This window comes from Psammomys obesus, unplaced genomic scaffold (genome assembly GCF_907164565.1).
Source record: "Psammomys obesus unplaced genomic scaffold, mPsaObe1.curated_primary_1811, whole genome shotgun sequence".
Classification (NCBI taxonomy): Eukaryota; Metazoa; Chordata; class Mammalia; order Rodentia; family Muridae; genus Psammomys; species Psammomys obesus.
The window spans coordinates 1,198,469-1,222,768 of NW_026596149.1; the positions used below are offsets into that span (position 1 = coordinate 1,198,469).

At 43.3% G+C, this 24,300-nt stretch overlaps 1 protein-coding gene across 16 annotated transcripts in view; it reads right to left on the reverse strand.

Moving 5' to 3' along the window:
• Kiaa1217 (KIAA1217 ortholog) overlaps window positions 1-24,300 on the reverse strand; it is a 456,742-nt gene that overhangs the window by 40,941 nt on the left and 391,501 nt on the right. For 14 of the 16 annotated variants that reach the window (XM_055593725.1, XM_055593721.1, XM_055593732.1 and 11 more), the window contains one exon: window positions 17,353-18,185. In XM_055593725.1, coding sequence (XP_055449700.1) covers window positions 17,353-18,185 — 833 coding nt within the window. Of the gene's footprint in view, window positions 1-17,352; window positions 18,186-23,136; window positions 23,351-24,144; window positions 24,244-24,300 lie in introns of those variants that run through there. The other 2 variants (XM_055593728.1, XM_055593727.1) reach the window with 2 other exon arrangements.

Consider the following 24,300-nt stretch of genomic DNA (forward strand, 5'->3'; position numbering starts at 1 on the left):
CTAAAATTTTTAATGCCTTATTAAATAATAAGTTTAATTTTGCAATTACCAGCTTCTGATTTGACAATTTTATGTACTCTCTTCAGTTTAAACTGATGGTGTGATTATGACATGAGGTTTCTTGTGTGTATGTCATACAGTGTAGTAGATAATGGTTGCAAAAAGCAAGCACCCCCACCAAGCGATAGAAGTCTGAATAGTCTGACCACTATTCTACTGTGTAGAATTAATCTCAAATGCCATTTATGGACACACATCTCCACATACTGACTGTAGATAGGTTTAGGCACAGCAGTGGATGCTAATCTCTGAACTGAACATTTTCAGGCACCTTTATGACTTGGACTCCTCTTTACCATAAAAGGGTCAATGGATCAAGGAAAATGCTAAGAAACATTTCAAATAAAGAAATAAGGTTTCTAAAAATCTGCCAGAAATCCCATGTTTATTGGTAAGTCACAGTGGCATCTCAGAAGTGACAAGGGTAATGGTTGATCACAGTGTCTGTCATATAGGAGACACAGTCACACACAAACACTTGGAAAGTGACTATCTTGGGGGAAAATGCCAGTAGTTGAGTGAAAGTTGGTTAGCCCTATTATTGCACAAAAGATCGGGAGAAGTGCAAGTAGAAGCAAGTGCCACTACAAGAATTAACCAAGAGTCTGCTAAGTAGGAAAAGGGCAGGAAGAAATCTCCACTCCGTAACACAGGCTATGGGTGCAATGCAGAACCGCTGGCATCACCACACTGGCTGCGGGTATGTTGCTGATCAGGGCTAAGTCAATTTTCTCTGTCTGTTGTTGATTAAAAACATTCCATTACCTTGTCTTACAAGGGGCGGGGGTGGCTGCACAGTAAAAATCAAGCCAAACACCCTGGACAGAGGACCTTATCTTTAACTGGATCATCACTGAGGACCGCATTACAGATTATCACAGCAGAGGCTGGGTTAGACCCATGAATGCCCACAGAGCTTCCTTGCTTTTCTGGGGTGGGAGCTAAGTGGGAGTCGGACTCCTCCACTAAGCTTTCCTCCTGATAACAGTTTTGGGGTGCAGATGAAGGAAGACAATTTTCAGTTGTACCCCACTGCCTGATTCTCCAAGGTGGATACCAACACAGTGTAGAACTGCCTGGAGTGAGAGTTTAGACAATTGGAGTTAGAGCCCGTGTGTAATCTAGATCCCCACATGTTTGGTTCTGTACACAGTAACCATGAGTTAGGGCATGAATATTTCTTCCATGGCCTCTTTCAGGCTGTGGCACCAACAGGACCACTAGGGGAGGACACTAAGTCTGTTGCTTATAGACACTTAAACCTGACAGCACAAGGGCCACAATTCTCTCCCCCTTCCATGTGGGGTCAGCACACTGAGCACAAATGTATGTGTCGATATCTCAGTCAGAACCACTTCCTGAAAATACAATTCTTTTGACACATGGTAATGAGAAAACTTTTTCTTCCCTATTTAATCATCAGAGTGTTTCTGGTTTCAGGATTCATTTGAGGGAGATTATCTGATTTATAAATTCATAAATAAGATTGTCTTTCCATTTCATGGTTGGTAATCTGGAAACAATTTTATGGTTTAACTAAATTACAGCAACTGGAAACTTATGCAGCCTTTCCCCGCAGTGAAATGTTATGAAGTGTGTTTAATGTGAAGAGGGAAAAAATAAAAGGAATGCAGTGGAAGACGGGAAATTAAACACAACCCTGTCATCTTACTGCAGTGGCAATTCTGCATGATAACCATTAGAATATTAGGGACGCTAGGGGTAATTCTGGCCAATTTCATTTGGTTTAAAGTATTATGGGTTGGTGTAATTACTGTCAAAAAGATGGTTCAAAAATGATTTCATAAACCATTTTATAACATTCTATAAACCTTATTAATATGATGAGTAGGGACGGTTAACTAGTCACTTAGTGTTGTAAGTCAGCTTGGCTGCACAAATCTTTTTGAGGCCCAAATACAGCATGAATCAAGAATATAAGGAAAATTCGCTAAAACTATTGCTCCATCATCAATCAGCCCCTGATTTCACTGGCATCCCTCCCTGCCCTGGTCAGTGTGTACAGGGCAAACAATGCCATACTGTTGGAGGGCCACCCTCTCTGTCTTTGGAGCAGAGGGAAAAAAAAAAAAAAACTTTGATGTTTGAGGAGACATTTTTAGCCAGTGAGTTCCTTTATATGATTTTTGATTCAAGTTTCACCTCTTTTGATTATGGACTTGTCTTTGTTCTGAAGGAAGCCTCCTTGAGCCTGGATTAATTTCATGTCTTTGTCTAGTTAAGCAAATTTGTACCAATTAAGAATAAAGTGGAGACCATTAATTCTTCATGATGGATCCCAAAGGACATGTGCCTGCGCATGTGTGTGATGCATACGGAAGCCGCAGGGCGATGCTGAGCATCTTCCAGAGTCACTTTCCACCTTATTTTTTGGGTTTCCCAATGACCTAGGAGCTCATTAATTCAGTTAGGCTGGCCAATGAGCTTCAAGGACCCACCAGTCTCCATATCGCAGTGATAGGGTTACAGATGTGGCAGATAAGCTGAGACATCTCCCCAGTGCTCAAAGACTATGTCTTCAAAGATATGAGCAAGATACAGAAGAGCTCACTGAAACCTGTGAAGCAAACTAAAATGCATCAGAAACTCAGCCCGCCTTAGCCAGTTCCCCATCATTAAAAAAGCTGCATAAGGCAGTAGCAACTGCAGGAACCGGGACACTGTTTGATCCATAAATTCACTTCTGGTTCTAATCTTTTATAGTTTGTTTCAATTCCTATTTGCTATCATTGGCATCTATGCTTATCTGCTAAAAGCTTGGTTCCCAGCCAGCGGCATTGCTGGAATCAACTGGGGCCGAGCAGAAGACAGCCATGATTGAGATGCTGGGCTCCTCACTCCTCTCCCTGTGCCCTGTCTGCCAGGAGGTAAGCAGCTCCACTTTGCAGAAGTGCTCCATGCTGTTGGACTACAAGCCCTGCACAATGGGCCCAAACAATTGCAGACTGAAGTCATGACCCAAAACGAGTCACTCTGATTTTTAAGTTGCTTAACTCAGGAATTTAGTTACAGCAATGGAAATCCAAACAACAGTCTGGACAAAACATACACACACACCTCACCAAGAAAGTGAGGTCAATGAACATCGATTGTGAAGATGACTAACACAGGCAGGAGCATAGTTTCTGCATTGGGCCTTCCACAAGATCAGTGTCCCCACGGGGAGAACGCTGCTGACAGAATTAAACCTTCTAGTCTTAGAAGTACTGAGGGCATTTTTCACAATTGGATAGTGACCAGGTTTCGAGCCCTTGCATGTTCATACCCTGTTTCTATGGCATGAGTGGAAAACATGCCCTAACGAATTAAAGATGCTGTTTTGGGATGAGGTCAACAGAACATCAGAATCCTCTGTGCTATGTTGAAGCCCTGCAGGCAACTAATCAATGAGTTTTCCATTTCTGCCCTAAAGTTACCCTATTTGGGGCAAGCTAAGCAACTAAGACACCATTCCTGAATCCCTGAATAACCTTGACTTCTCACTGGGGCATCTGTGCTCCTGTGGGGATATGGATGGAGCTGGCAGCTGGAATTTTTTTTCCACCTGCCTTCTGAAATGAGCAAGAAGGCTAGGCATGCTTTGTTCCCCCACTGTGGCTTCAGCCATCTCAATGCATCCCTACTTCTGAATTTAGAATTATTTGGGAGGACCTGGGAGGGTCCTGGTGAAGGGGCAACCATAATTAGAATATATTGTGTGAAACAAATTTATTTTCAATTAAAAAAAGAAATAGATGATAAAAAGGGGGAAAAAAGAATTACTTTACAATGGGTGGTGGTGGTGCGTGCCTTTAATTCCAGCACATGAGAGACAGAGGCAGGTGGAGCTCTGAGTTTGAGGCCAGCCTGGTCTGCAGAATGAGTTCCAGGATGGTCAGGCTATGCAGAGAAACCCTGTTAGAAAAAATTATCTTAAGTTGCTTTCCAAAATCTGGAACCCCTCATATTTGTGGACATTTGAGCATGGGACATGAACTTTCCGGAACATGCCTGTGTTAGTGTTCACATTGCTGTAACTAACTAGACAAGAAGCAATTTAAAAGAGATTTATTGTGTTTCATAGTTTGAGAAAATACAGTCCGCGGTATGAAAAAGACCCACAGAGCTCATGGTAGCAGTAGCATGTCTCTGGGAAGCCACACCTCTTGACAGAGTGGAACAGACAGGAGGCCAACAACAGGGCTGGGATACAATCCTGCTTAGCCCCCAGCAATTCATGCAGCCTGGTCTTATTTTCTAAAGGTTCACAGCTTCCCCCAAACAGTGATACCAGCTGGGCACCACATATTCAAACACCTGAGCCTAGGGGAAGGGGTTCATTTCATATGAAAACTATAGCCTTATGCCAATCTGCCATCTTATGCAGCTTTAAGATCCACATCAACTGCCATTGTAGAAACCTGACGTTGCATATTTTAAACACTTTTCCTAGTACACTGTGATTTCACATTCCAGCCTAGGCTGGCTTTACTATCCAGACCTGAAACTCTACAGCTGACTTTAAGCAAATAAGTCTTTCACTTTCTTTAGGTCCCTTATGCATACAGACTTCTCTGCATCCTGGTCTTTCCTTCTAGCTGTCAGCCATCAGAACTGTCTAGATGGTCCTTGGGGTTTTCTTGTTCCTTATGTTCTCTGAAGTTCTGACCAAAGTCATTGGTCCTGTGGCTACGGCCTGTGGTAGTACAATATGTCACACTGTCGTGAGTGGAGGAGACCTGTTCAGTTGCATGAAGGCCAGGAAGAAGGGGTCAGGGCTAGGCGAGGAAGAAGAGAAGGGGCAAGAATATCCCCTTCAAGGGAATGCGCTCAATAACCTAACGTCTTTCCCCTCGGCACCAGCTCTATTAGCTCCAAAAACACTACAAGTCCAAGTCTTTAGGGAATGTTTCAAATCCAAACTCTAATAGTGGGCAGATTCTGGCGTCTAGGCTCTTTCCCAGGTTCCTGGATCCCATGCTAGGCAGGCTTTGTTTTTCTGTCTGAGGAGGGTAACAAATGAGAAGAGCCAGCCCCTGTGACGTTTCTAGATCTTACAATGTCGTTTTTTGTTGGTTTCAAGGAGACAGGGTGAGGTATCGTCTCACTAGACAGCCATGTTTTCCCAAGCCAGATAAAAGACAGTGGCTAAACCAAGGGTGTTTACCTAAGATGTACTGCATGCAACATTATGATCATTGTTGTTTCTGCTACAACAATGCTCAGGATTGAACCTGGGACCCATGTATTGTCTCTAGGCACGGAATCACCAAGCTGTACCTGAGCCCTGCATCGAATTTACAATTCACATAAATATAAACATATGTGGAGAAACCTGGTTTGAAAGGGAGAGTGGAGGCACATTTGTGAATGAGGGTATACCCATTATAAGGCTGTTTACACATGGCTGAGGCGCTGAGAGAAGGAAAGTCTACAATGTGACATGAGGAGGAAATGCCAGAGTTGGCAGTATTCCCTCTAGTCCTTAGTTCTTCACAGTAAGGAACTGATGCTTTTTGCTCTCCTTAGGCCATGGGAGAAGGCTGAATATCAACTTCAAGTTCGTTCTGGCAATGACTTTGGGTGTAGGTACCATGACAGGAAATGGGTAATCATGACACACGAATGTTCTTCTCTTGATCCCAGGCTTCAGACGGCCTGAGGGGGAACACAGGGAGTTACACCCAAACTAGGATTGTGTGGGGTGCTTATGTCCTTGGCACCATCTACAGAGAGCTCCTGGATGAACAGAAAGAAGGCAGCTAGAGAGGCAACTCTTCCTGAGAGCTGCCACAGAACCAAACACGGTAACTGGACAGAATGAGTGTTGAACAGACTGACAATTCTAAAGCAGAGGTAGTAAACAACTCAAATGTAAGGCCATGGACTAGGAACTAATCTAGATTTGTGTTCCAACTTACAAGATGTAACTTCTTTCATTTACAAATTCAACTGACATTTATGTCCTGGAAACCAAAGAGAGAGAGACAGCAAAAGAGAGACAGAAAGAGAGAGAGAGAGAGAGAGAGAGAGAGAGAGAGAGAAGATGGTCTTTGGTCTTTTTCGGACCACAGAGGGAGGGTGAATCCCATGATTTACTTGCAAACAAGTAAGCTTTTCAGAATGGAAGGGAACCACTGGTTACTGTGTAAAGGCAGCAGGGGTAATCTGACTGCCCCTATCTAGCCAAAAAGTGCATTCTCCCCAGGTGCGGGTCATTTTTAGGGCCCTTGTCTTTGCCTGCCAGTGTGATGGTAGCTGAGGTGAGGGTACTCAGGGACTTGCATTTTAATAGGAGCTCATGGCTTCTTTGCTGAGAACAGCCTGAAGTAGATGGACTCGGATGGGAGAGCAGCTTAGAAAACCACAGGATAGTCAAGAACAGCCTCTCACAGCTTATGGCATTCGGGTGAAGTCCTGAGGCTGAAGAAGAGCCAATCAGGCGGCTGTTCGGTAGCAGTGAGCACCAGGCAGGCACACCCATAAATGCATAGTCTTCAAAGCAGGTGAGTCCCTGCCAAGTTCAGGCCCAGGGAACAGCACACATGTAACAGAGTCCACGGCAGGGGAAGCCAAAGGTCTGCTGCTGTGTTAAAGGTTTCATCCTAGCCTATGGTACAGCGGGGAATGGAAATGTTAGGCTGTGGTATCCAATGGAAGGATGCTAGGTCACAGTGGGCATGCCCTTGATGGGGAAACATGACCTTGGCTCATTTTGCCTTGCTTTTTCCTGGCTGCTATGAAGTACAGAGGCCTTTTCTGACACACACTCCCACCTTGATGAGAGAACAGCCTCAAGGTGACAGAGCCAAGTGAGTGTGGACTGAAATATATGAACCCATGATCTATGTACTCTTCCCCTTAGAAGGCTTAGATACTTCATTACAGTGATGGAAAGGGCACACAGAACTGAAGCCACAGAGCCAAAAGGCTCTGCCATTGTTAATAGGGATGCCGTGGTCTCATCCACTTCCTGGAAAGATCATGTCTGAAATCCAGCTGGAGTCAGGATCCTAGAATTATATGGTTTCTCAGTTAGGAGAAACTCATTCAGCCTTCATAATTTTTTCCATTCTGGTTCAGTGATCCTGACTAAAGGGGAGGATTAAAAAAAAAAAAAAAAAGGGTGTGCCAAGTCAGGCAAGTGGGTCAAAGCTCAGACACACCCAGGCCAGAGCTCCCAAGATGCAACGAGGCCCAATGAGGTTCTTCCCAGCACAGTAAATGCAGCCGGGAAGCACTCCCAGCTGTCAATCTATTTCACAATTTGCTTTCTGTGCAAGCTGTACTGGTTGGGACCTGAAAATAGCTTCTCCAAGTCAGGGACAAGATCCAAGACCTCTTGGATCTGGATGGCCAGCATAACTAGATAGCTTCATGGTTTTATCCATTTGAGAAGAAATAGTCATGTTTTAACTGGACCTAATTAGTGACAGGTAGTGCTTTTTCCTCAGGACAACTTGGTTTAAAGTAGCTATCATAGATTTATTTCTTTTGTTGATTAGAGAACTTTATGGGTTACAAAGTGGGCTTTGTACCTATTTTCACTAGAACAGCATAGAACTCACAAGGGGCTGAGCTCTCCGTGTTACAGCTGATACTGAGTTTCAGCAAGGGAAGGTCTCTTCAGGAGACACGGCTATATTTGCCTGCATAGAACAGTGACCCTGGCTTTCTTGCTATGGTGACACACTGCCTGAGCTGAAGCGTTTCATTTCCTCTTGGCTCTGCCTGGTGACACCAACTACCACACCCGAGAGCAAGCCTACATGAAATCACCAATTTTTGGATTTTCTTTCTTTTCCCCGAGGGTGTTCTTCAATATTCATGCCCTAGAGTGGCCTGTCTCTCTCTTTTAAATACAGATACAAACTGGTAGGAATAGCTGTTCATTTCCGTTACAGAGCATAATTTATCTTCAACTGACAGTGTCGGAGGCCATGGAGAGATGATCCTCGGGTGGCTGTGAGAATAACATCTGCCATGCTGGTCTCTTCTTTGACAGGATCTCACAAGTTTGTCTACATTGTTTTCAACTCCTGGTCTTCCTGCCTCGACCTCCTAAGCCTCTGAGATGGGTCTCCTAAACCCATCTCCTATCTTCTTTAGCTGTAAAATCCTAGTGTGGAGTCCAGAGAAATACAAAGACTCAGGGTGGTGGTGTCCCACATCTTTAATCCCAGCACTCAGGAGGCAGGGGCAGACAGATGTCTGAGTTCAAGGCCAACCTGGTCTACAGAGTGAGTTCCAGGACATCAAGGGCTATACAGAAAAATCCTGTCTTGAAAACCAAACCAAACCAAACCAAAAAGGATGACATAGAAGATATTTCTTGTCTATGCCCTCTCTAATGTTCTTATTGCCTGTCACCCTTCTAGTTGCTTGGGGGGTAACGGAAAAGGTAGGGACCTATTACCTTCATTATCAGACAAATAGTATCAAGGCAGTATGGTGTTGAGACCCTGGTTTTCTCAAATGGCTCCAGTCATCATCCTCTGGACTGTGTCTCGTTTTTGTTTTCTGTAAGGTCAGGCTTCGGGACGTGGCCTCCAAATCCCTTTAACTCTGAGGCTGGAGGGGCTCGCAGCAGTACAGCTGGCAAAACTGATTATTAAAACCTACCACTTTTGTAAATGGGAATTAATGCTTGGACTTCGCTGTAGTTTTGAGTCACATCGTTTAGAAAAACAAAGCCTATAGTGTAAGGAAGCATAAGTGCCATCTACTTGACCATCAAGCGCAGAGACAATGAATCCTAATGGAAGCTAAGACATGGTGTGGGCATCACAAGAACCTGAGTTACTTCAATGAGCCCTGTTTTCAGGCTGGGACAGCCACATTGATTTCTACAGCTTCAAGGCAGCTAGATGAGCCCCTAAGCCTTGACTCTTCTCTTTGGAGAGGTTCTGGTTGGTGAGGAAAAAGAAGTTTCATATGAATGTTAAATTGTTTAGGCGACTCTGTTTTCCTTCCTGGTATCAGACTCAAGGCTTCTGATTGACAGCACCTTCTGAATATTCAAAAGAAATACAGTCATGTTTTAATTGGACCTAATTAGTGGCAGGTGGCACCTTTTCCTCAGGAGAAGTTGGTTTGTTTAAAGTAGCGCAGACTTTTTAACAATCATTCCCTGGTATTTTGGACAGAGTATCTTTGGGGTAAATATAGGAAGAGCTATCTTCATAAATCTGCTACATGGTCAAACATATTTATTAGACATCTGTTGCCTGAGTTCAACAGTCTATTGCGTGGCTACCAAATATCCCTTACCCATGAGGTTATATTCCTGGGAATGTAGTAATAAGTCAGTGTGTTGGCACCTACTTGATTTCTCAGACTGGCAAAATGTCCTATCATGACATCATTTTATAGGTACTGTAATGGTAGAAATATAGTCAGTTTTGGAGAGAGAGCAGTTGGCCTTCTTTTTGTTTCATTATATGCAGACCATAAATTCCAGACCATTGGAGGATTATCACAGAGCTCCCAGATGAGCCTGACTTAGGAAAGCGCTCCTGTTTCTGAATTCCCAGCAATTACAGTCTGTATCACTGCTTTGGAATTAATTATGTGCAAGCATCCCACCCAATTATGGTAGGGTTGTAATTGAAAAGTTTACTTGTACTTTCATTGTTTAGGACTTGGAGTAAGTGGTGGTTGGATTTCCAGCTGGCCCACAGAAGCCGCTTTACCCTGAAGCATATTATTAGTCCTCTCACTCCACAATGTTTTCAAGAAAAAAAAAAAAAACCATAAAAAACCAAAAAAAAAAAAAAAAAAAACCAAAAAAACAAAACAAAAACCAACAAAAAAAAACCCAAACGTGTCCTAACTTCCCAACTGGACTCTGAAACACCAGAAAGAGATCTCCTGCCATTGACCTCAGGACTCTGAGAGGCCCTGGGCTTGGCAGGTCTTCCCCACAACCTGCTTTGCCAGGAGACTCTTTCACTCTGAAGAAGACAGAAAAACATCTCCCAAGTATCCCCAAAGTCAAAACCAAACCAAACTCCTATGGCAGAAGCTCTTTGCAGACAGGTGTGAGTGGGCATCAGGAGTCAGAGGCTTGCCATACTTAACCAGAGCAGAGCTTGGATGCTTTATGGTTATTGAGCTCTGAATGCTTTATGGTTAACTTCAAAGTTTATGGTCCTTGTGTATGAGAACCACATCTAAGCTCCTCTCTGTCTGGCAAAGCAACCAGTTCACAGCCCATTGTGTGAGAGAACCTCAATAAACACCCATTGATCCACAATTAGAGCTCTGTGGGAAAGCAATTCAGACAAGAGCCTGGTTACTCAGGCATCAGCAAACATCACAACACTGGTAATCCTACCACACCTGTGGAGGGTTCATTGCTATCAAGCTCACTGCTCAGGTCCAAGGGAATCTGAAAAGGATGCCCTCAGTCTTCCTTGTCTTTCTGTCCCCAAACTTCCAGATGCACAGCCTTGAAGACTTTCCTGAAACAGACTTGCTAGTGGCTTTGCTACTTTATACATTCTGATTTGAATCTTTGCTCCAAGCTAATTCCATTCTGTGTTCACAATCACTGCCCCACCCCTCTGCATTTCACTTTTATTCTCTTACCCCTCCTCCATTCTACCTTTTGGTGTTTTATGCTATTGTATTAAAAAATATGTCTGCCTGCCTCTTCAGGCAGCTGCTTCTCTCTTTCTATCTCTGTCTGTCTGTCTGTCTCTCTTTGTGGTAGAATGGTTTGCTCAAAGCAGGAACTCTTAGACACTCATGAACCTTGAATGGAGTTGTTATTTCCTCCATTCTACAGGTGAGCAAATGGAGGCAGAGTAAGACTCCATTCATGTATCAATGGACAAGTCCGGGAAGTAACATTTGAAGCTAGGCAAGCTGGAAAGTCTACTAGACTAGAATGCCTCCCCAGAAGCAGTTGGTAGTCAAAAATATGCGCTGTTGGGAGTTACAGTGTCACTGTGAGCTCTAGCATAGTGCTCCACTAGTCGGGCATGCTAGCACACATTTATAACCCCTGAAACTGAAAGCCTGAGGCCAGAGGGTCTGCAGTTCCAGGGCAGCCTGGGTACAACAGAGAGAGAGACCCTGTTTTAGAAACGTTTGCCCTAAGCCACACCAACGAATCAAACTACAACACTGCTTTACCAAGAGGAAAAGGGCAGGCCTGAAGTGATGATGGTTATAACTTGTATTTTATGCCTGTCACCCACCTGCTTATCAGGTTCATTAGGTTTCAGGAAAAGTCTGTATTTCCCTGAGAGCAGTGTCTCGATGGAGGTTTCTGTCTTGGAGATGGGGAGGGCATTTGACAATGTGTGGAGATAGCCTGTCTGTCCTCACAGGGAAGCATTAGGGTATAGAGTTTCTGAGGTGGCTCAACCTGACTACCCCAGGGAGAAAGAGAAGAATAATAACCCTACATTTTTGATCATGGTTCATTGTGAGAATGCGCTGTTTAGAGACTCATTTGAGCTGGCGCATGCCTGCAATCCTAGCACTCAGTGAGGCAGAAGCAGGAGACTCTCTGTGAGTTAGAGGTCAGTCTGGTCTACAAAGTGAGTCCAGGACAACCAGGACTAAAATAGCGAAACCCTGTCCCAAAAACCAAAGAGAGAGAAAGACAGAGGCAGAGACTCTTCAAAAGGCTGCCAGCCAAAGAGAGACTTTTCAATTCCACAAACCCAAATTTAAATTTCCATCTGATCAACTGCTAAGGCAGCAATCCACGCCATCTCTCAAAGCTACCAACACATGAATAGTTTTTCCAAAGTGAGAGCCTTATGGGAGCCACCAGAAACAGACCCGAGCTACCAGCCAGCAAGCTCCTTTCAGCACACAAGTGTTCTTTGCTCCTCCTCATAACCAGCCAAAAGTGAGGGCTTTTCTTCATGCCTAGGGTGCCCAAGAAATCCCAACACAGTGCCATGTGGTTTCTCTTTCTTTAGACTAAGGGTACAGACAGGACTAGACTTTGTCACTAGACACTGTGACTCTTTCCTCTTCTGATAAACATAGCTGCTCTGGCTGCAGGACAGTGTTATAATGGGATCTCAGTTCAAGTTCACCGAGCATGGAGAACCACATTCCATTTGAAGGATTCTCTTATGCATTTGGAAGTATGGCCATTAGAGGCTCTGGCCGTGAGCACCTTTGAATTCTGAGTGTTATTTCCAGAAACAGGCTTTCGATTATACAACCCAAAGTACAAATAGAAAATTGTAAATACATAAATGCCCTCGAATTTTACAGTTCTTCCGAGCTGTTTTATGTGAGATGGACAAAGATAATGATGCTATTTAATGTAGTCGTTTTATAACCAAGGGAAGCCATTGGAAGCAGCTGTGCACTCTATCGGTCCCACACTGTCTCCCTCACAAGTCTCTTACAGCTGCTTGAATCTATTTTCCTTTTTGGAGTCCCAGTAGAAGGAGTTGTCTGGGCAAAACCACCAAAGTATACATGATAATCTTCCTTCAAGAAGATATAGAGGGTTGTTATGAGAAAACTCAGACATTCATGGGATCCTTGAAGGAGAACACTATCATTAGATAGATTACATCATACATGCTGACCTTCACTGGATAGATACTGAAGTGTCTTCAAAAAGAAAAGTGATGCTAACTCCATGAGAATGAGGCACATGTCTGAGTATAAGAATGGAGATTAAATGACTGAGTGTCCAGTACTTCATTTCTATGTCAACAGAGCTGTTATAGAATCATGTTCCTTCAAACGGGCTGCCAATGGACCTCTCCTAGCACATGTGTGAAAGGAAAGAGTCTTCTCTCTGATTTCTAATGTCCTGCAGCTATTTGGGCTATTACGCTGAAGTGCTTCTAGGAACTGTGTGAGAGTCCTGTGGGCGTTCAGGAGAAAGATGCTCCCTGAAGCTCTGGCCCCTGTGTTTGTCACATTTCAAATGTAAATTCTTCCTTTGAATCAAACTGCACAGAAAAAGCACTCTTGTTTATTTACTTTTAATATTATGAAACCACAGCAGAAATCGGCTCGGCATTTTATATCCCACACTCCGGAAGTTAGACTTTGAGGGGCTGAACAGTTTTTAAAAATATTACCCTGATTAAATATTTCTAAAATAACATCATGAGCTAAGTGAGAGCATGGCATTTAATTTTGCACTTTGGAAATTGTTCCTGTTGTTTGTCTTTTATATTTGTTTTCTTTGACACAGTATTCAGATGCATTTAAAAAAATAAATTCTAACCAGAATGCTCTTTCCTTTTCCCATTTCCGTGTAATTGTGCTAATATAGCAGCTAGGGCAGTTATGCTTTAAATGGCATGCATATATTTAGCAGTGGAATTATGTAAATTCTGCTGTGTTTATGACTGTGACTGTCCTTCGGGAGCAGGTACTTAGTACTCAGTCCTAAAATGATTTCTGAAGGATTCTGGTTGCAATGTTCAGAATTCACTCTTCTCTGCCTTTCTGCTACGGGAAGGTGGGTGGTTCTGTCAGGCATGGTTACTCTAGTCAGATTATGCACCAGTAAATACAGTATTTCTTCCTTCCTCTTGTGATGAGGATGGGACCCAGAGCTTTGCACGTGCTAAGCAAGAACTTCACTACTGAGCTATTTCCTCATTACTTAAGATAGGGTTTCCCTACCTAGCCTGGGCTAGTCCTGACCTTGTAAGCCCTGTCTATTGGGATTACAGATTTGTGCCAACATATGTGATAAAAGGTATAGACCCTTTATTATACTGAGCCATTTTACAGCAACTTAACCTTCCCACCCCTCAGTTTCTGAATCTATAAAATGAAGTAGAGCCAACATGTATCTTAGCAGGTGTTCTGATAGTTCTATCCCATGATCTATGAGGGTACTTAAGGCAGTGCTTGTTTCAAAGAGGTCCCCGTATTTGACAAATGTGAACGTGCTGCATTTTAGCTGCGGCTGCATTTCTCTGTTTATGACATCTGTTAGGAATCAGTGAGGACAGGAAAGAGGCCTCTCATTAGCAGAGGCTCAGAGTGGAGCTGGTGCACAGACACATATACACCTGGATGGTGTGCTGTGTTTGAATGAATGTGGATGTGGGTGTGCATTCCTGTGTGGTATCTCGGTGTGTGTGTACTGGCTAGGTTTTTCTTCCCTTTCTTTCCCCCTTCCCTTCCCTTTCCCTTTTTAACCTGATACAAGGCAGCATCATTTGGGAAAAGGGGACCTCAATGGAGAAAATGCCTTCATTATAGTGGCCTATATGCAAGCCTGTGGGACATTTTTTTTTATTAGTGATTGATGTGAGATAGCTCAGTAAGGTCCCTGGATAGATGTATGGGGTGGCATGAAAGAGCAAGCCAGTAATCAGCACTCCTTAATGGCCTCTGCTTTAGTTTTTACCTCCAGGTTCCTGTCTTGAGTTTCTGTTCTGACTTCCCTCAGAGATAGACTGTTACCTGGGAGTGTAAAATGAAATAAACACTTTCTTCTCTAAATTGCTTTTGGTCATGGTGTTTACCACAGAAATAGAAATCTAACTAGGACAGTGTTTGTACATGAATGTGTGTATTTAGAGCATATGTCTGTGGTGTTTTTGTGTGTCTGTGTCTGGTGTAACAGGTGAAGAGGTACCTCTGTGGGGTGTTTGTGTCTCTCTATATAATATTATATATTATATATTCTACATTATAATATAATTTATATATTACATATTATTATATATAATGTAATATACATACATATATATCTGTTGCATATGTATATGTGTCTGTAGTATATATATAAATACATATGTGTGCATATATGCGTTTATATGTCTAATGTGTGTATGTATGTATATAAGGTCTGTAGAAGGAGTATGTATGTGCATGGCACTAACTAGCTTACAAACACACAAACACTCCAACTGTAATCTATGGAGATAAGTTAATTAACAAATAAGGATGCACCTAGGCAGGATGTGAAAAAACAAACAAACGAAAAACTTCCTTTGTTATTTCACATTAGGCAAAGGGAAGAATGTAAAAATGTGAAATCATCAACATCATAATCATCTGTCATAACACAACATGACAGTGATCCTATTTTAGGTGACCACTCTTCTTTTTCTAATATTTTCTATTTTAGATATAAAATAGGTTGAATTTTATAAAAATGTTTTATACCATATAAAGAAGAAAAATGAAGTCATTGAGGTTGGCAAATCTTTTTAAACAAGGGAGTGAAAGTCCAACAGGGACACTGGCAAATGGAGAGTGAATACCCTTGAAGACACTGGTCAGGGAGCCAGACAGCGAACACTTGCACAGCCTCTGGGCTTTGCTGTCATTTGTTTGTTTGACTGGGTTATTAATACAGGTCTGACTTTGACCTTGCAGCAATCCCCATGCCTCAGTGTCTTGATTGCTAGGACTGCAGAGTGCCCTATCATACCCATCACCAAATCTCTTGATGGGGTTAAGGAGCTCTGTGGGCCAGGCACCCGTGGCATTTGCCTCAGTGACACCACAGTGGGTTCTGGGAAGGAGGATGTGGTGGTCTGAATGACAGATGTCCCCACGTATTTGAATACTTGGTTCCTAGTTGGTAGCACTTTTGGGGAATGTTAGGGAACCTTGAAGAGGTAGAACTGGGGTACAGGATTTGAGAGTTCACAGACTGGCCCTACTTCCAGTTCTCATACTACTTCCTGTGTGCAGTTAAGATGTGATCTTTCAGCCTCCTGCTCTGGCCTCTGGCCACAATGTTTTCCTCAACATTACGGACATCTATCCCTCTATAACTACAAGTGAAAAAAAGATTTTTGTCTTCTTAGTTGCTTTTGGTCATGGTATTTTATCACAACAACAGAGAGGTAATTAAGACAGGGGCGACTCCTCTGTTGACAGATGTAACCAGAAGCCAGCATGGAAACAATGCCATGTGATGGTGGTAAGTCAAGTTTTTGGACCTCTGCTCCCCATACGGAGCAGGGGCAGCATGGTGAAAAGGTGGGGAGGAAGGATTCTAGTTCTCAGCCTTACACCAGAGAAGCGGATTCTTTTTTTTAGAATTTACTGCACTAAATACTTTTAGTCCCGCCCCCCGTGACCCACCATGTCCCAACCTGCATCCCACAGACCATTTCAGGGGGTGCATCTGTCAGCATATCTACCAAGTGCTCAGCACTAGCTCAGAGCTCTGTGTTTTTCTTAGTTCTATATCCTCAAGCCAGTAAACTGTTGCTGCTTTTCCAACTGTGAGAGTTGGATTTTTTCCCTGCATTTATGACTCCAAAATATTCGTGCTTATTCCTGTTTTATTCTCCTGAAATCTTTGTGCTCTGAGATTGCTTATGACTGAACAAATAGGGACAGCCTCACATGATAAAATTCTGCTAGAGGCGACAAGGTTTTGGCCTGATTTGTGTGTGAAAACAGTAAGTTAGGAAGACAGTTCACATTCCATTCATAAGTTGGGACTTTTAAGGTTATATAACAGTATGCAATGGAAACATTTTTAGTGAGGAACAATGGTTCTAAGAATGTTCTGAGTAACTTAATATCTGATTCCTAATGTTATCCTTTCTGAACCTATATGAAATAGATAAATTGCTCCTTTCGCTTCACTCCATCATAATTTTATGATTATAATTAATTTTATTCTCTTTAATCAATTCAGACTAGGAAATTTTCTTCTATAAAAATTTGGTTTTCAACTATTACTTTGTAGATTTTGGAGGGTTTTTTAAGATACATTCAGAATATAAAATTTGCATACTGATACACACATCACTGACATCCCCCCATCTACACAGACATACACTGAATACCCAGAGTGTTTCATTCATTAGAAAACTCTACTTATTACCGCTCAACTCCTGAGTGAGTATTAAAGCCAGACAGTTCATGTTCATGCAAACTCATTCTTTCCATTTCCCAAAACCAGATGAGAAAATAGAATCACATTCTATTGGCAGAACTCAAATGTCTGTGAGCAACAGGTAAGCCACTATCCATTTGCTACGGCAGACACGTGTATGGCCCTTCCACCCACTCTGCACAGTTTCCATTAATCACCATGGCCTTCCCAACAGTTCCAAGTTACCTTAGGAACAATGCTGTGAGGGCCAGGGTTTAGGGCAGGTGGGGATGGTGGCCTTTGTGGTGCTTCCGTCTCGTTTCATATGGTCACTAGTAGACCTCAATGATGTTACCCCACTCATTCACAAACTCTGCAGGGTAGGGCATCTTTCCCTAATGCTCAGAATTTTATTTCCTGCGTTGGGATCTAGAAAGCACCTTCCAGCAACACACTGGCACAGACCACCCTCAGCATCCCTGCCCGTGCCTTACCTGGTTTCTCTGTCTTTGGGGATCGTAGCAGTGCTGTAAGCAAAAACTTGCTTCTCAACTAGAGGAGGCCCCAGGTCTACAAGGCTGGATAATCCTGGAGTGTTCCGAGGCTTTTCAATATACACTAGGGTGCCAGGCTCCTTTTTGAAGGACTGGCGACTAGGTGAGGCCCGGTCTGGCTGCAGGGTGTGAGGGGGTCCATGTGCGTTAAGATGAGGGTGCATGTCTATCATTCTCAGATCACCTACCCGGTGCGGAGAGGCCGGGGGTGTTTTGGAGCCCAAGGTAGGCAAATGGCTGTCAGGATATTTCCTTGACTTTTGTCTGTATAATGACTGTTCCATATGCATTTCTGCTTGCAGTGGGGGGTTACAGTAAGCACTTGCTGACCGGATTGCAGTGCGGTGAAATGCGATGACATGATCCGGGACATCCAAAGGGTGGCCTCCATGGGAAGAGGCTATGCTCATGCGTCCCTCGTGATACAGGTAAGGGTCAGCATAGAAGCCCTCATTTCTGAACATAACCAGGTTTTTGCTGCTCATGTCTTCATCCGGCTTGACGTCTCTTCTTTCTAAAATCGCGCTGGGGCTTGGTGAGATGGATCTAGAGACTGGCAGGCTCGAGAGTCTGTCCCTGGGGATGGTGGCATTGCCAGGAACAGCCACGGGGCGGCTGCCCCCATAAGGAATTCTGGATGGAGAGGGAGGCAAGGAATGGGGCACTGGAGTGGATGGTGGGGAGTTTGGAATTGCATGGGGTGGGTGAGCTGTGGATCCTGGTCGGGGGGTGACAAGGCCATCTCCTCTTGCATAAACAATTTCTCTCTGCATCTGGAAATAAAGCCAGACATCAGAAAACATACTTAAATATTCATGTTTTTGGAAGGGTCTCAGTGTGACAAGGCGAATTTCTTAATGGGAGTCTGGCCATGTCTCTCAACTTCTTACCACACACTCTCACCAAATGAATAAGAATGTGTCCTCTTATCGGCAAAAGCCGTGGGTCCTGAGGTGACAGAGATTACGTAGGCGGGCTCATTGCAATCATACAGGCTTCTACATAGACAACAGGGAAACAAGGAAATGAAGTTTTGGGGGCTACAACAGCAGAAGCCATTCTGGAGAGAAAGGCTAGAAAGAAGGTGCTGTGCTGCTGGCTCAGAGGAGGAAGAGGAAGCTGGGGCTACGACTGCAACTGCACATGAAAAGGAAATGGCATCTCCCTCAGTGCTCCAGTCAAAATGGTAACAACAACCCATGAAACTATACAAGAACACATTCGTAGCATGTAAGGCCTAAAAGGTTTGCTTGTTTGTTTGTTTTGTTGACATTCAAACCCATTGCCTCATATCTGAGGCTAACACGCTACCACTGCATCCCATTGCACAACTCCAAGTCTCTGGCAATCTGCTGGAGCAACCTCAGGAAAATACACACACACACACATACATACACACAAACAAAACAAAACAAAACAAAATGAGCATACACACAATGATAACAACACAATGGCATGGTCTAAATATTGAGGTCCCAGTTTCTTAAGCCACTTAATAAATGTGAAGCTAATGTATTCATGGGTCTAAAATTATGTTTTTAAAACATACAATCGAGCACATTTTCCTATAGTTAGCCCTGTAAAATAACTAATAAACGCTTTCTCACCTTTCCAAGCTAATGCTATGTAGGACCATGGCTAGAAAGGAAAGTGGGTCCCTGGAAGAAGTGGGGAAAGATGCTCAATGCACTCACCAACCCTTTATTTGAGCCTCTTTGAGATAGCACACCAGCTTAGGGGAAGTAAGGAGGTAACAGTGAGATGATAGACAAGGGACCTGAAGCATGGCGGAGGCGGAGTAGAAAGTCCTGATGGCATAGGCCAATGGAGCCATTAAATAGTGGTGGGACTGGGGCAGCAGGCCACTGTGAGCTGGAGCACTGGGCCAGGGAGCTTAGATATCTGGGCTACAGCATTGCACAGTCTAGGAGAGGTAAAGATGCCCATGGATCTTTACTTTGGTCAAGGCCCAAGAGGGAAACAGAGACCACAGTCCCTTATCCTGACTTCCAAGAGGTGTCAGAGGGGTGTCAAGGTGGAGGGTAGGTGTGATGGGAACATGGGAGAGAGGAGGAGGCATGAACAAAGAAGAATAGAATGCGCACCTGAGGGACTCATGGTGTTCTGATGGGGAGAGTAGATTGACTATGAAACAGAGCCCATGCCTTGAATAAAAGAAACCGATCTATCATCACAGAAATTTTTTGGTGAACAGCGTTTACCAAGTCCTTTCTAAGAGGCAAGTATTAGGCTACAACTCCAAACAGGCTTTCTAGTTCCGACCACTGAGAGGGCATTTCCCCACTTCTAGATTGGAATGCAGGGCGAAGCCAATCAGTCTTCTCTGTGCCTGTCGTCCAATGATGCAGAATCCTTTAAAGGATTTTACAAAGAAAGTGGCCAATTAAAAATACAAAGAAGGAGCTGGGCATGGTGGTGCACTCAGGGAGGCAGAGACAGGTAGATCTCTGTGAGTTCCAGGCCAGCCTAGTCTACAAATCCAGGCCAGGACAACCAAGGCTATACAGAGAAACCCTGTCTCAAAAAAACAAAAACAAACAAACAAACAAAAACAAACAAACAAGAAAAAGCAAAGTAGGTACAAATAGGCAACAATTAAGTGGAACTTTTTTTGGGTGCTTCCTGAATAATCACCACATTGGCCTCTTGATTCTCTGAAAAGTGGGGTGATTTTGAAGACCCTATAGGGAGCAGATTCCTGACTTAAAATTATAGTTTGTCTCATTACCCTCTTCCTCTTTAACATGTACATGGAGTTCATGTCCTCCAGACTAGTCTGCTCTCTTCTCCAAGTCTGACTGTTATATTCAAACTACACCCTGTGTCCTTATTCTTGTGTTCCATACCTAGTCCTGCTTCCAGGTGCCCTAACTTTCCAGCACATGTGACCACTCACTACTCAGCTGACATATGCATGACTCATGTACGAAGGGCAGGAGACCAGAGGGCCCCACCCACGGTCACTGTGGGGTAGTATACCTGGTTAGTTCTCTAGAATGGACGAAATAACCATGGAACAGGGGGTTTGTAGAGACCATCACAGATGCTTACCAACACCTTCCTACCGTCTTACACAGCTCAAGGTCAAGAAAAGCAAAGGTATGCTCAGCAAACGGCTTTATAGGTCATAAAATCTGAGGGGTCTGACTCAGCTGCCAGTGAGGATCCGACCAAATGCCCTAAATAATCATGACATGCAATGCAGTAACCAGCCAAAAGGAATCAAGACAAACTCTTCACATCACATTGACTCAATGTGTGTGCATCACACATCAGCCAAGACAAACGAGCAAGTATTGAGTTCTGTTGCTATATTCTTGGGAATTAGAAAGGTTGACAAGATGGGACCAGCAAGTGCTTTAACAAAGTCATTTCTGCTTCTTCTTTCTTATCTAGCTCTAGGTGACTTCTAGATTTTGGGGATCCCAACCCAGCTGGCCACAGTAGAACTATCCATCTTTCTGTGAAGAGAGTAAAAAGAGAACAAGACTGTAAACAGGAGAGAACTCTTAAGATAAATTAATTTTAATAAATGAAGACATAGACATGTATCTTTTAAAAACAGCAAAGGTATTCAAATAGGAATTAAAAACATGTTTGAAATGAAATACCCAAACTTTTTTTTAGAAAAAAATTTCATTTAAGTTTCGGGTGGCATGTATGTGTATATTCTGAAATAAATGAATTAAGAATAATTCTGAAAGATTGTGCTGTGTATTCATATGATGAATGTGGGTGTCAGTCAAAATACCACCTTGGTCCAGGTGCTAATCAGTTACAGAATTTTCATGAATGAGGATGGACCCTAGCTCATAGGCATCAGTGTCACAAACCTGCTGATCACACTGGGTATCATCTCTGTCTTTTCTATTTCAAAATAATCTTGCCATCGTCTAATGGGTCCACTGAATGAACCATTGCATTAGCCACTGAACACTCAATGACTAAACAGCTAACCCGAGGTTGAATGTCTCCATCAATACCAGTGGCATACAAGTCAGCACTCTCTGGCAAAATGCTCATGTTGCTTTGCCAGGCTATGTCTGACTTCCCAAGACTGAGCTTTAAAAAGCACCCTGATTATTTCACTCTCTGCTCTAAATGGAGCCCCAGAAGAGGATGACATGATAATCCCATTAAGCCCTGGGAAAACATGGTTTTCAAATCTATAAGAGCAAACTCTTAACATGAGATAACTCCACTCCATATAGTAGCTGAAGGTGGCTTACTTAGGCTATGGGAGAAGGCTTGGAAGACGAGGAAGAAACCTCATGGCGAGCTGTAAAAACAAGACTTTAAAGAACTCTCAAGATACCTGTTTTATTGGCTATGGGGCAGATAAGCTTTAACAGTTTGTAATTTAGAACAAGCATTGCTGTTCAAACTAGTGTCCTTATGACTGTAACATCCTACCTTCCAGGCGTCTACAGTTTTGTTTGGTTGTGGTTTTTAATTGTCTTGCTGACAAAGACCTGATATTATATATGTACAAACTTTTCTTATACTAATACCCACAGTAAAACCTGGGAGAAAATTAGACTAACTTTACAAGGTAAGATAAGCAAGACACTCGCACACAGGACCACAGTTGACCATTTGAGCTCTTGAGTTTTCCACCCATTTTTGAGGCTTCTTCTGTGCCTCATTCCTCTTGGCAAGTTAAAAGTAGCCATGTACATCATTGAAGCTCTTAGAAAATTTAATGTTGATATCTTTATGTAAACTGCAGATTTTCATTTTACAGAAATAAAAAGAAGACCTACATACACAACAATGATTTTTCTAATTTCTAATCAGGATTCAAGTCAAGTATTAATTTTCATCCAGCAATATATGAAGCAGGCTATTCTGCCTCACTCATTTCTTTGTAAGGTATTGTCTTTTCCTCTTTTCCCTAGTGCCCAAATCCCCATTGTGTCTCAGCTGTTTGAGTCTATCTGGTGCTGGCACACAGGTGTTACACAGTCTCATTCCCAAGGTAGCTCTGGATAGCTGCTGCTGTTTTTGCCTTCAACACCCAGTTCAATAGGCTGCCCCACCATCTGGAGAGGTGGCTCAGAGGTTAAGAGCACTCACTGGCTGGCTGTTCTTCCAAAGGTCCTGAGTTCAATTCCCAGCAACCACATGGCGGCCCACAACCATCTATAATGAGATAGAAGAAGTCATCAGATCTCTATAATGAGATCTGATATGTAGACATATATGCAGGCAGAATACTTACAAATAGAAATTAAATAATACAATAGGCTGCTCCACTCTTCCATCATTAACCAAAAATGCTGAAGGTGAGTACAAATTACATTTGTATTAGACAGCTACATGAAGAGGGACATTTCATTTCCCCCAAGCACTCTGAAACAAGGCAAGCATCATTTGGGGAAGTTTCTTGAAAGTAAGATAGGAAGGAGTGTTTTAAAATTGTTTCTAGACAAGAAAATCTACCGTGAAAAAGAAAAGCTCATGTAACATCTTTTGTGGAAACGTTCCCAACATCAAGTCTTTTTCTGCAGCGTTTACAGCACATACAGATATGCTTTGTGGGGTGGGCATATTATGTTCAGCTTACTCTATTTTAAGCCCCACCCTTCCAAATCTCAAATCTGAATGTGGCCTCCTCCATCAAACCACATAATAAAGTAACCAGGGAAAACAGAAAAGCTTCCTTAGAAATGTTTTCATTCTCAAAGAATTAAAGCCACTTACTTTTTGTCCGAGGAAACCACCTGTGTAACTGACGCTGTGAGCCGGCATTGGCTCTGCGCTGGGTTATGGGACTCCTTTGTTTGAGATCCTCATCTGAATCCTTAGGCCCTCACTTGGATAATGCAGATAACTTCCTTCTCTTCAGAGTCCAAATCACCCTAGGACGCTCAGATACTGAAATGCTCCCCAGTGAAGACCAGTTTGTTTTGCGGTCTTCAGAGCAAAGCTGCCACAGGCATGGATAAAAAAGTCGCTCTCCCAATGATAAGCCAATTTCTCCTCCCCTTGGAAATTAGTCACTGAGTAACCTCAGCCCACATCCAACCACAGGCTACTGCGTGGGTGACTCAATCCTTCAACAATTACTTACAAGGAAACAGAGCAAGGAAGGCACTCAGTGCTGAGAGCCTTGGGTAAATGGGTTAACAAGAAAAGCTATGCCACCAAATAGGTTCTACATAAAGCCAAGAGGATCCTTAAACCAGACCAAAAGCCAGCCACGAAGGAGCAAAATCGACAGAGAACTCAATGTGCCAATTACCTTCCCCAAGGCCCAACTATAGGAGCAATTTCCTGTTATGGGTGATGGGGAGGGAGAGAGAGAGAGAGAGAGAGAGAGAGAGACAGAAGGAACTAGCCCAGAATTCAAACTTAATTCTTCAGCTAGACTTTTGAAGTCTTGTTATTGGCAAGTAAAGGCAATCTGTCTCCTTCCCAGGTTTGTGATACCTGAAGGAAAAAAGGAGTGCAGGGAGGGGAAGAGGTTGTCTACTAATTAATCAGCTAGTTTTTTAACCAGGCTGAGCTGTTGGTCCTCTGAAGCACAGGGCTAGCAATGGCTATCATTCTGGAAATCGCAGCTGAAATGAGGGAAAAAGAGAGGGCAAGCCACAGCTGCTGAAAGACAAGGTCTGAGAAAAGCAAGCAGTGCCTGGCAGCCCCACCCTAGGCAACAAGGAAGAGAAAGCCAGAGGTTCTCCAGAGGCCTTCCCTGGGGAATGTACGTACCAAGTGCAGCCTGCTCTTCCAGGGAGATAGGGAAAAGAAGGTTTGTGTCCTGCAGAAGGGGCTCGCTGGAGGTAAGGTGCCAACACCTGGCTAACAAAAGGTGAGTGAGGCAAAAGGCAAGGCTCACAGAGGCACTCCCCTAGTCACTCCCCTGCT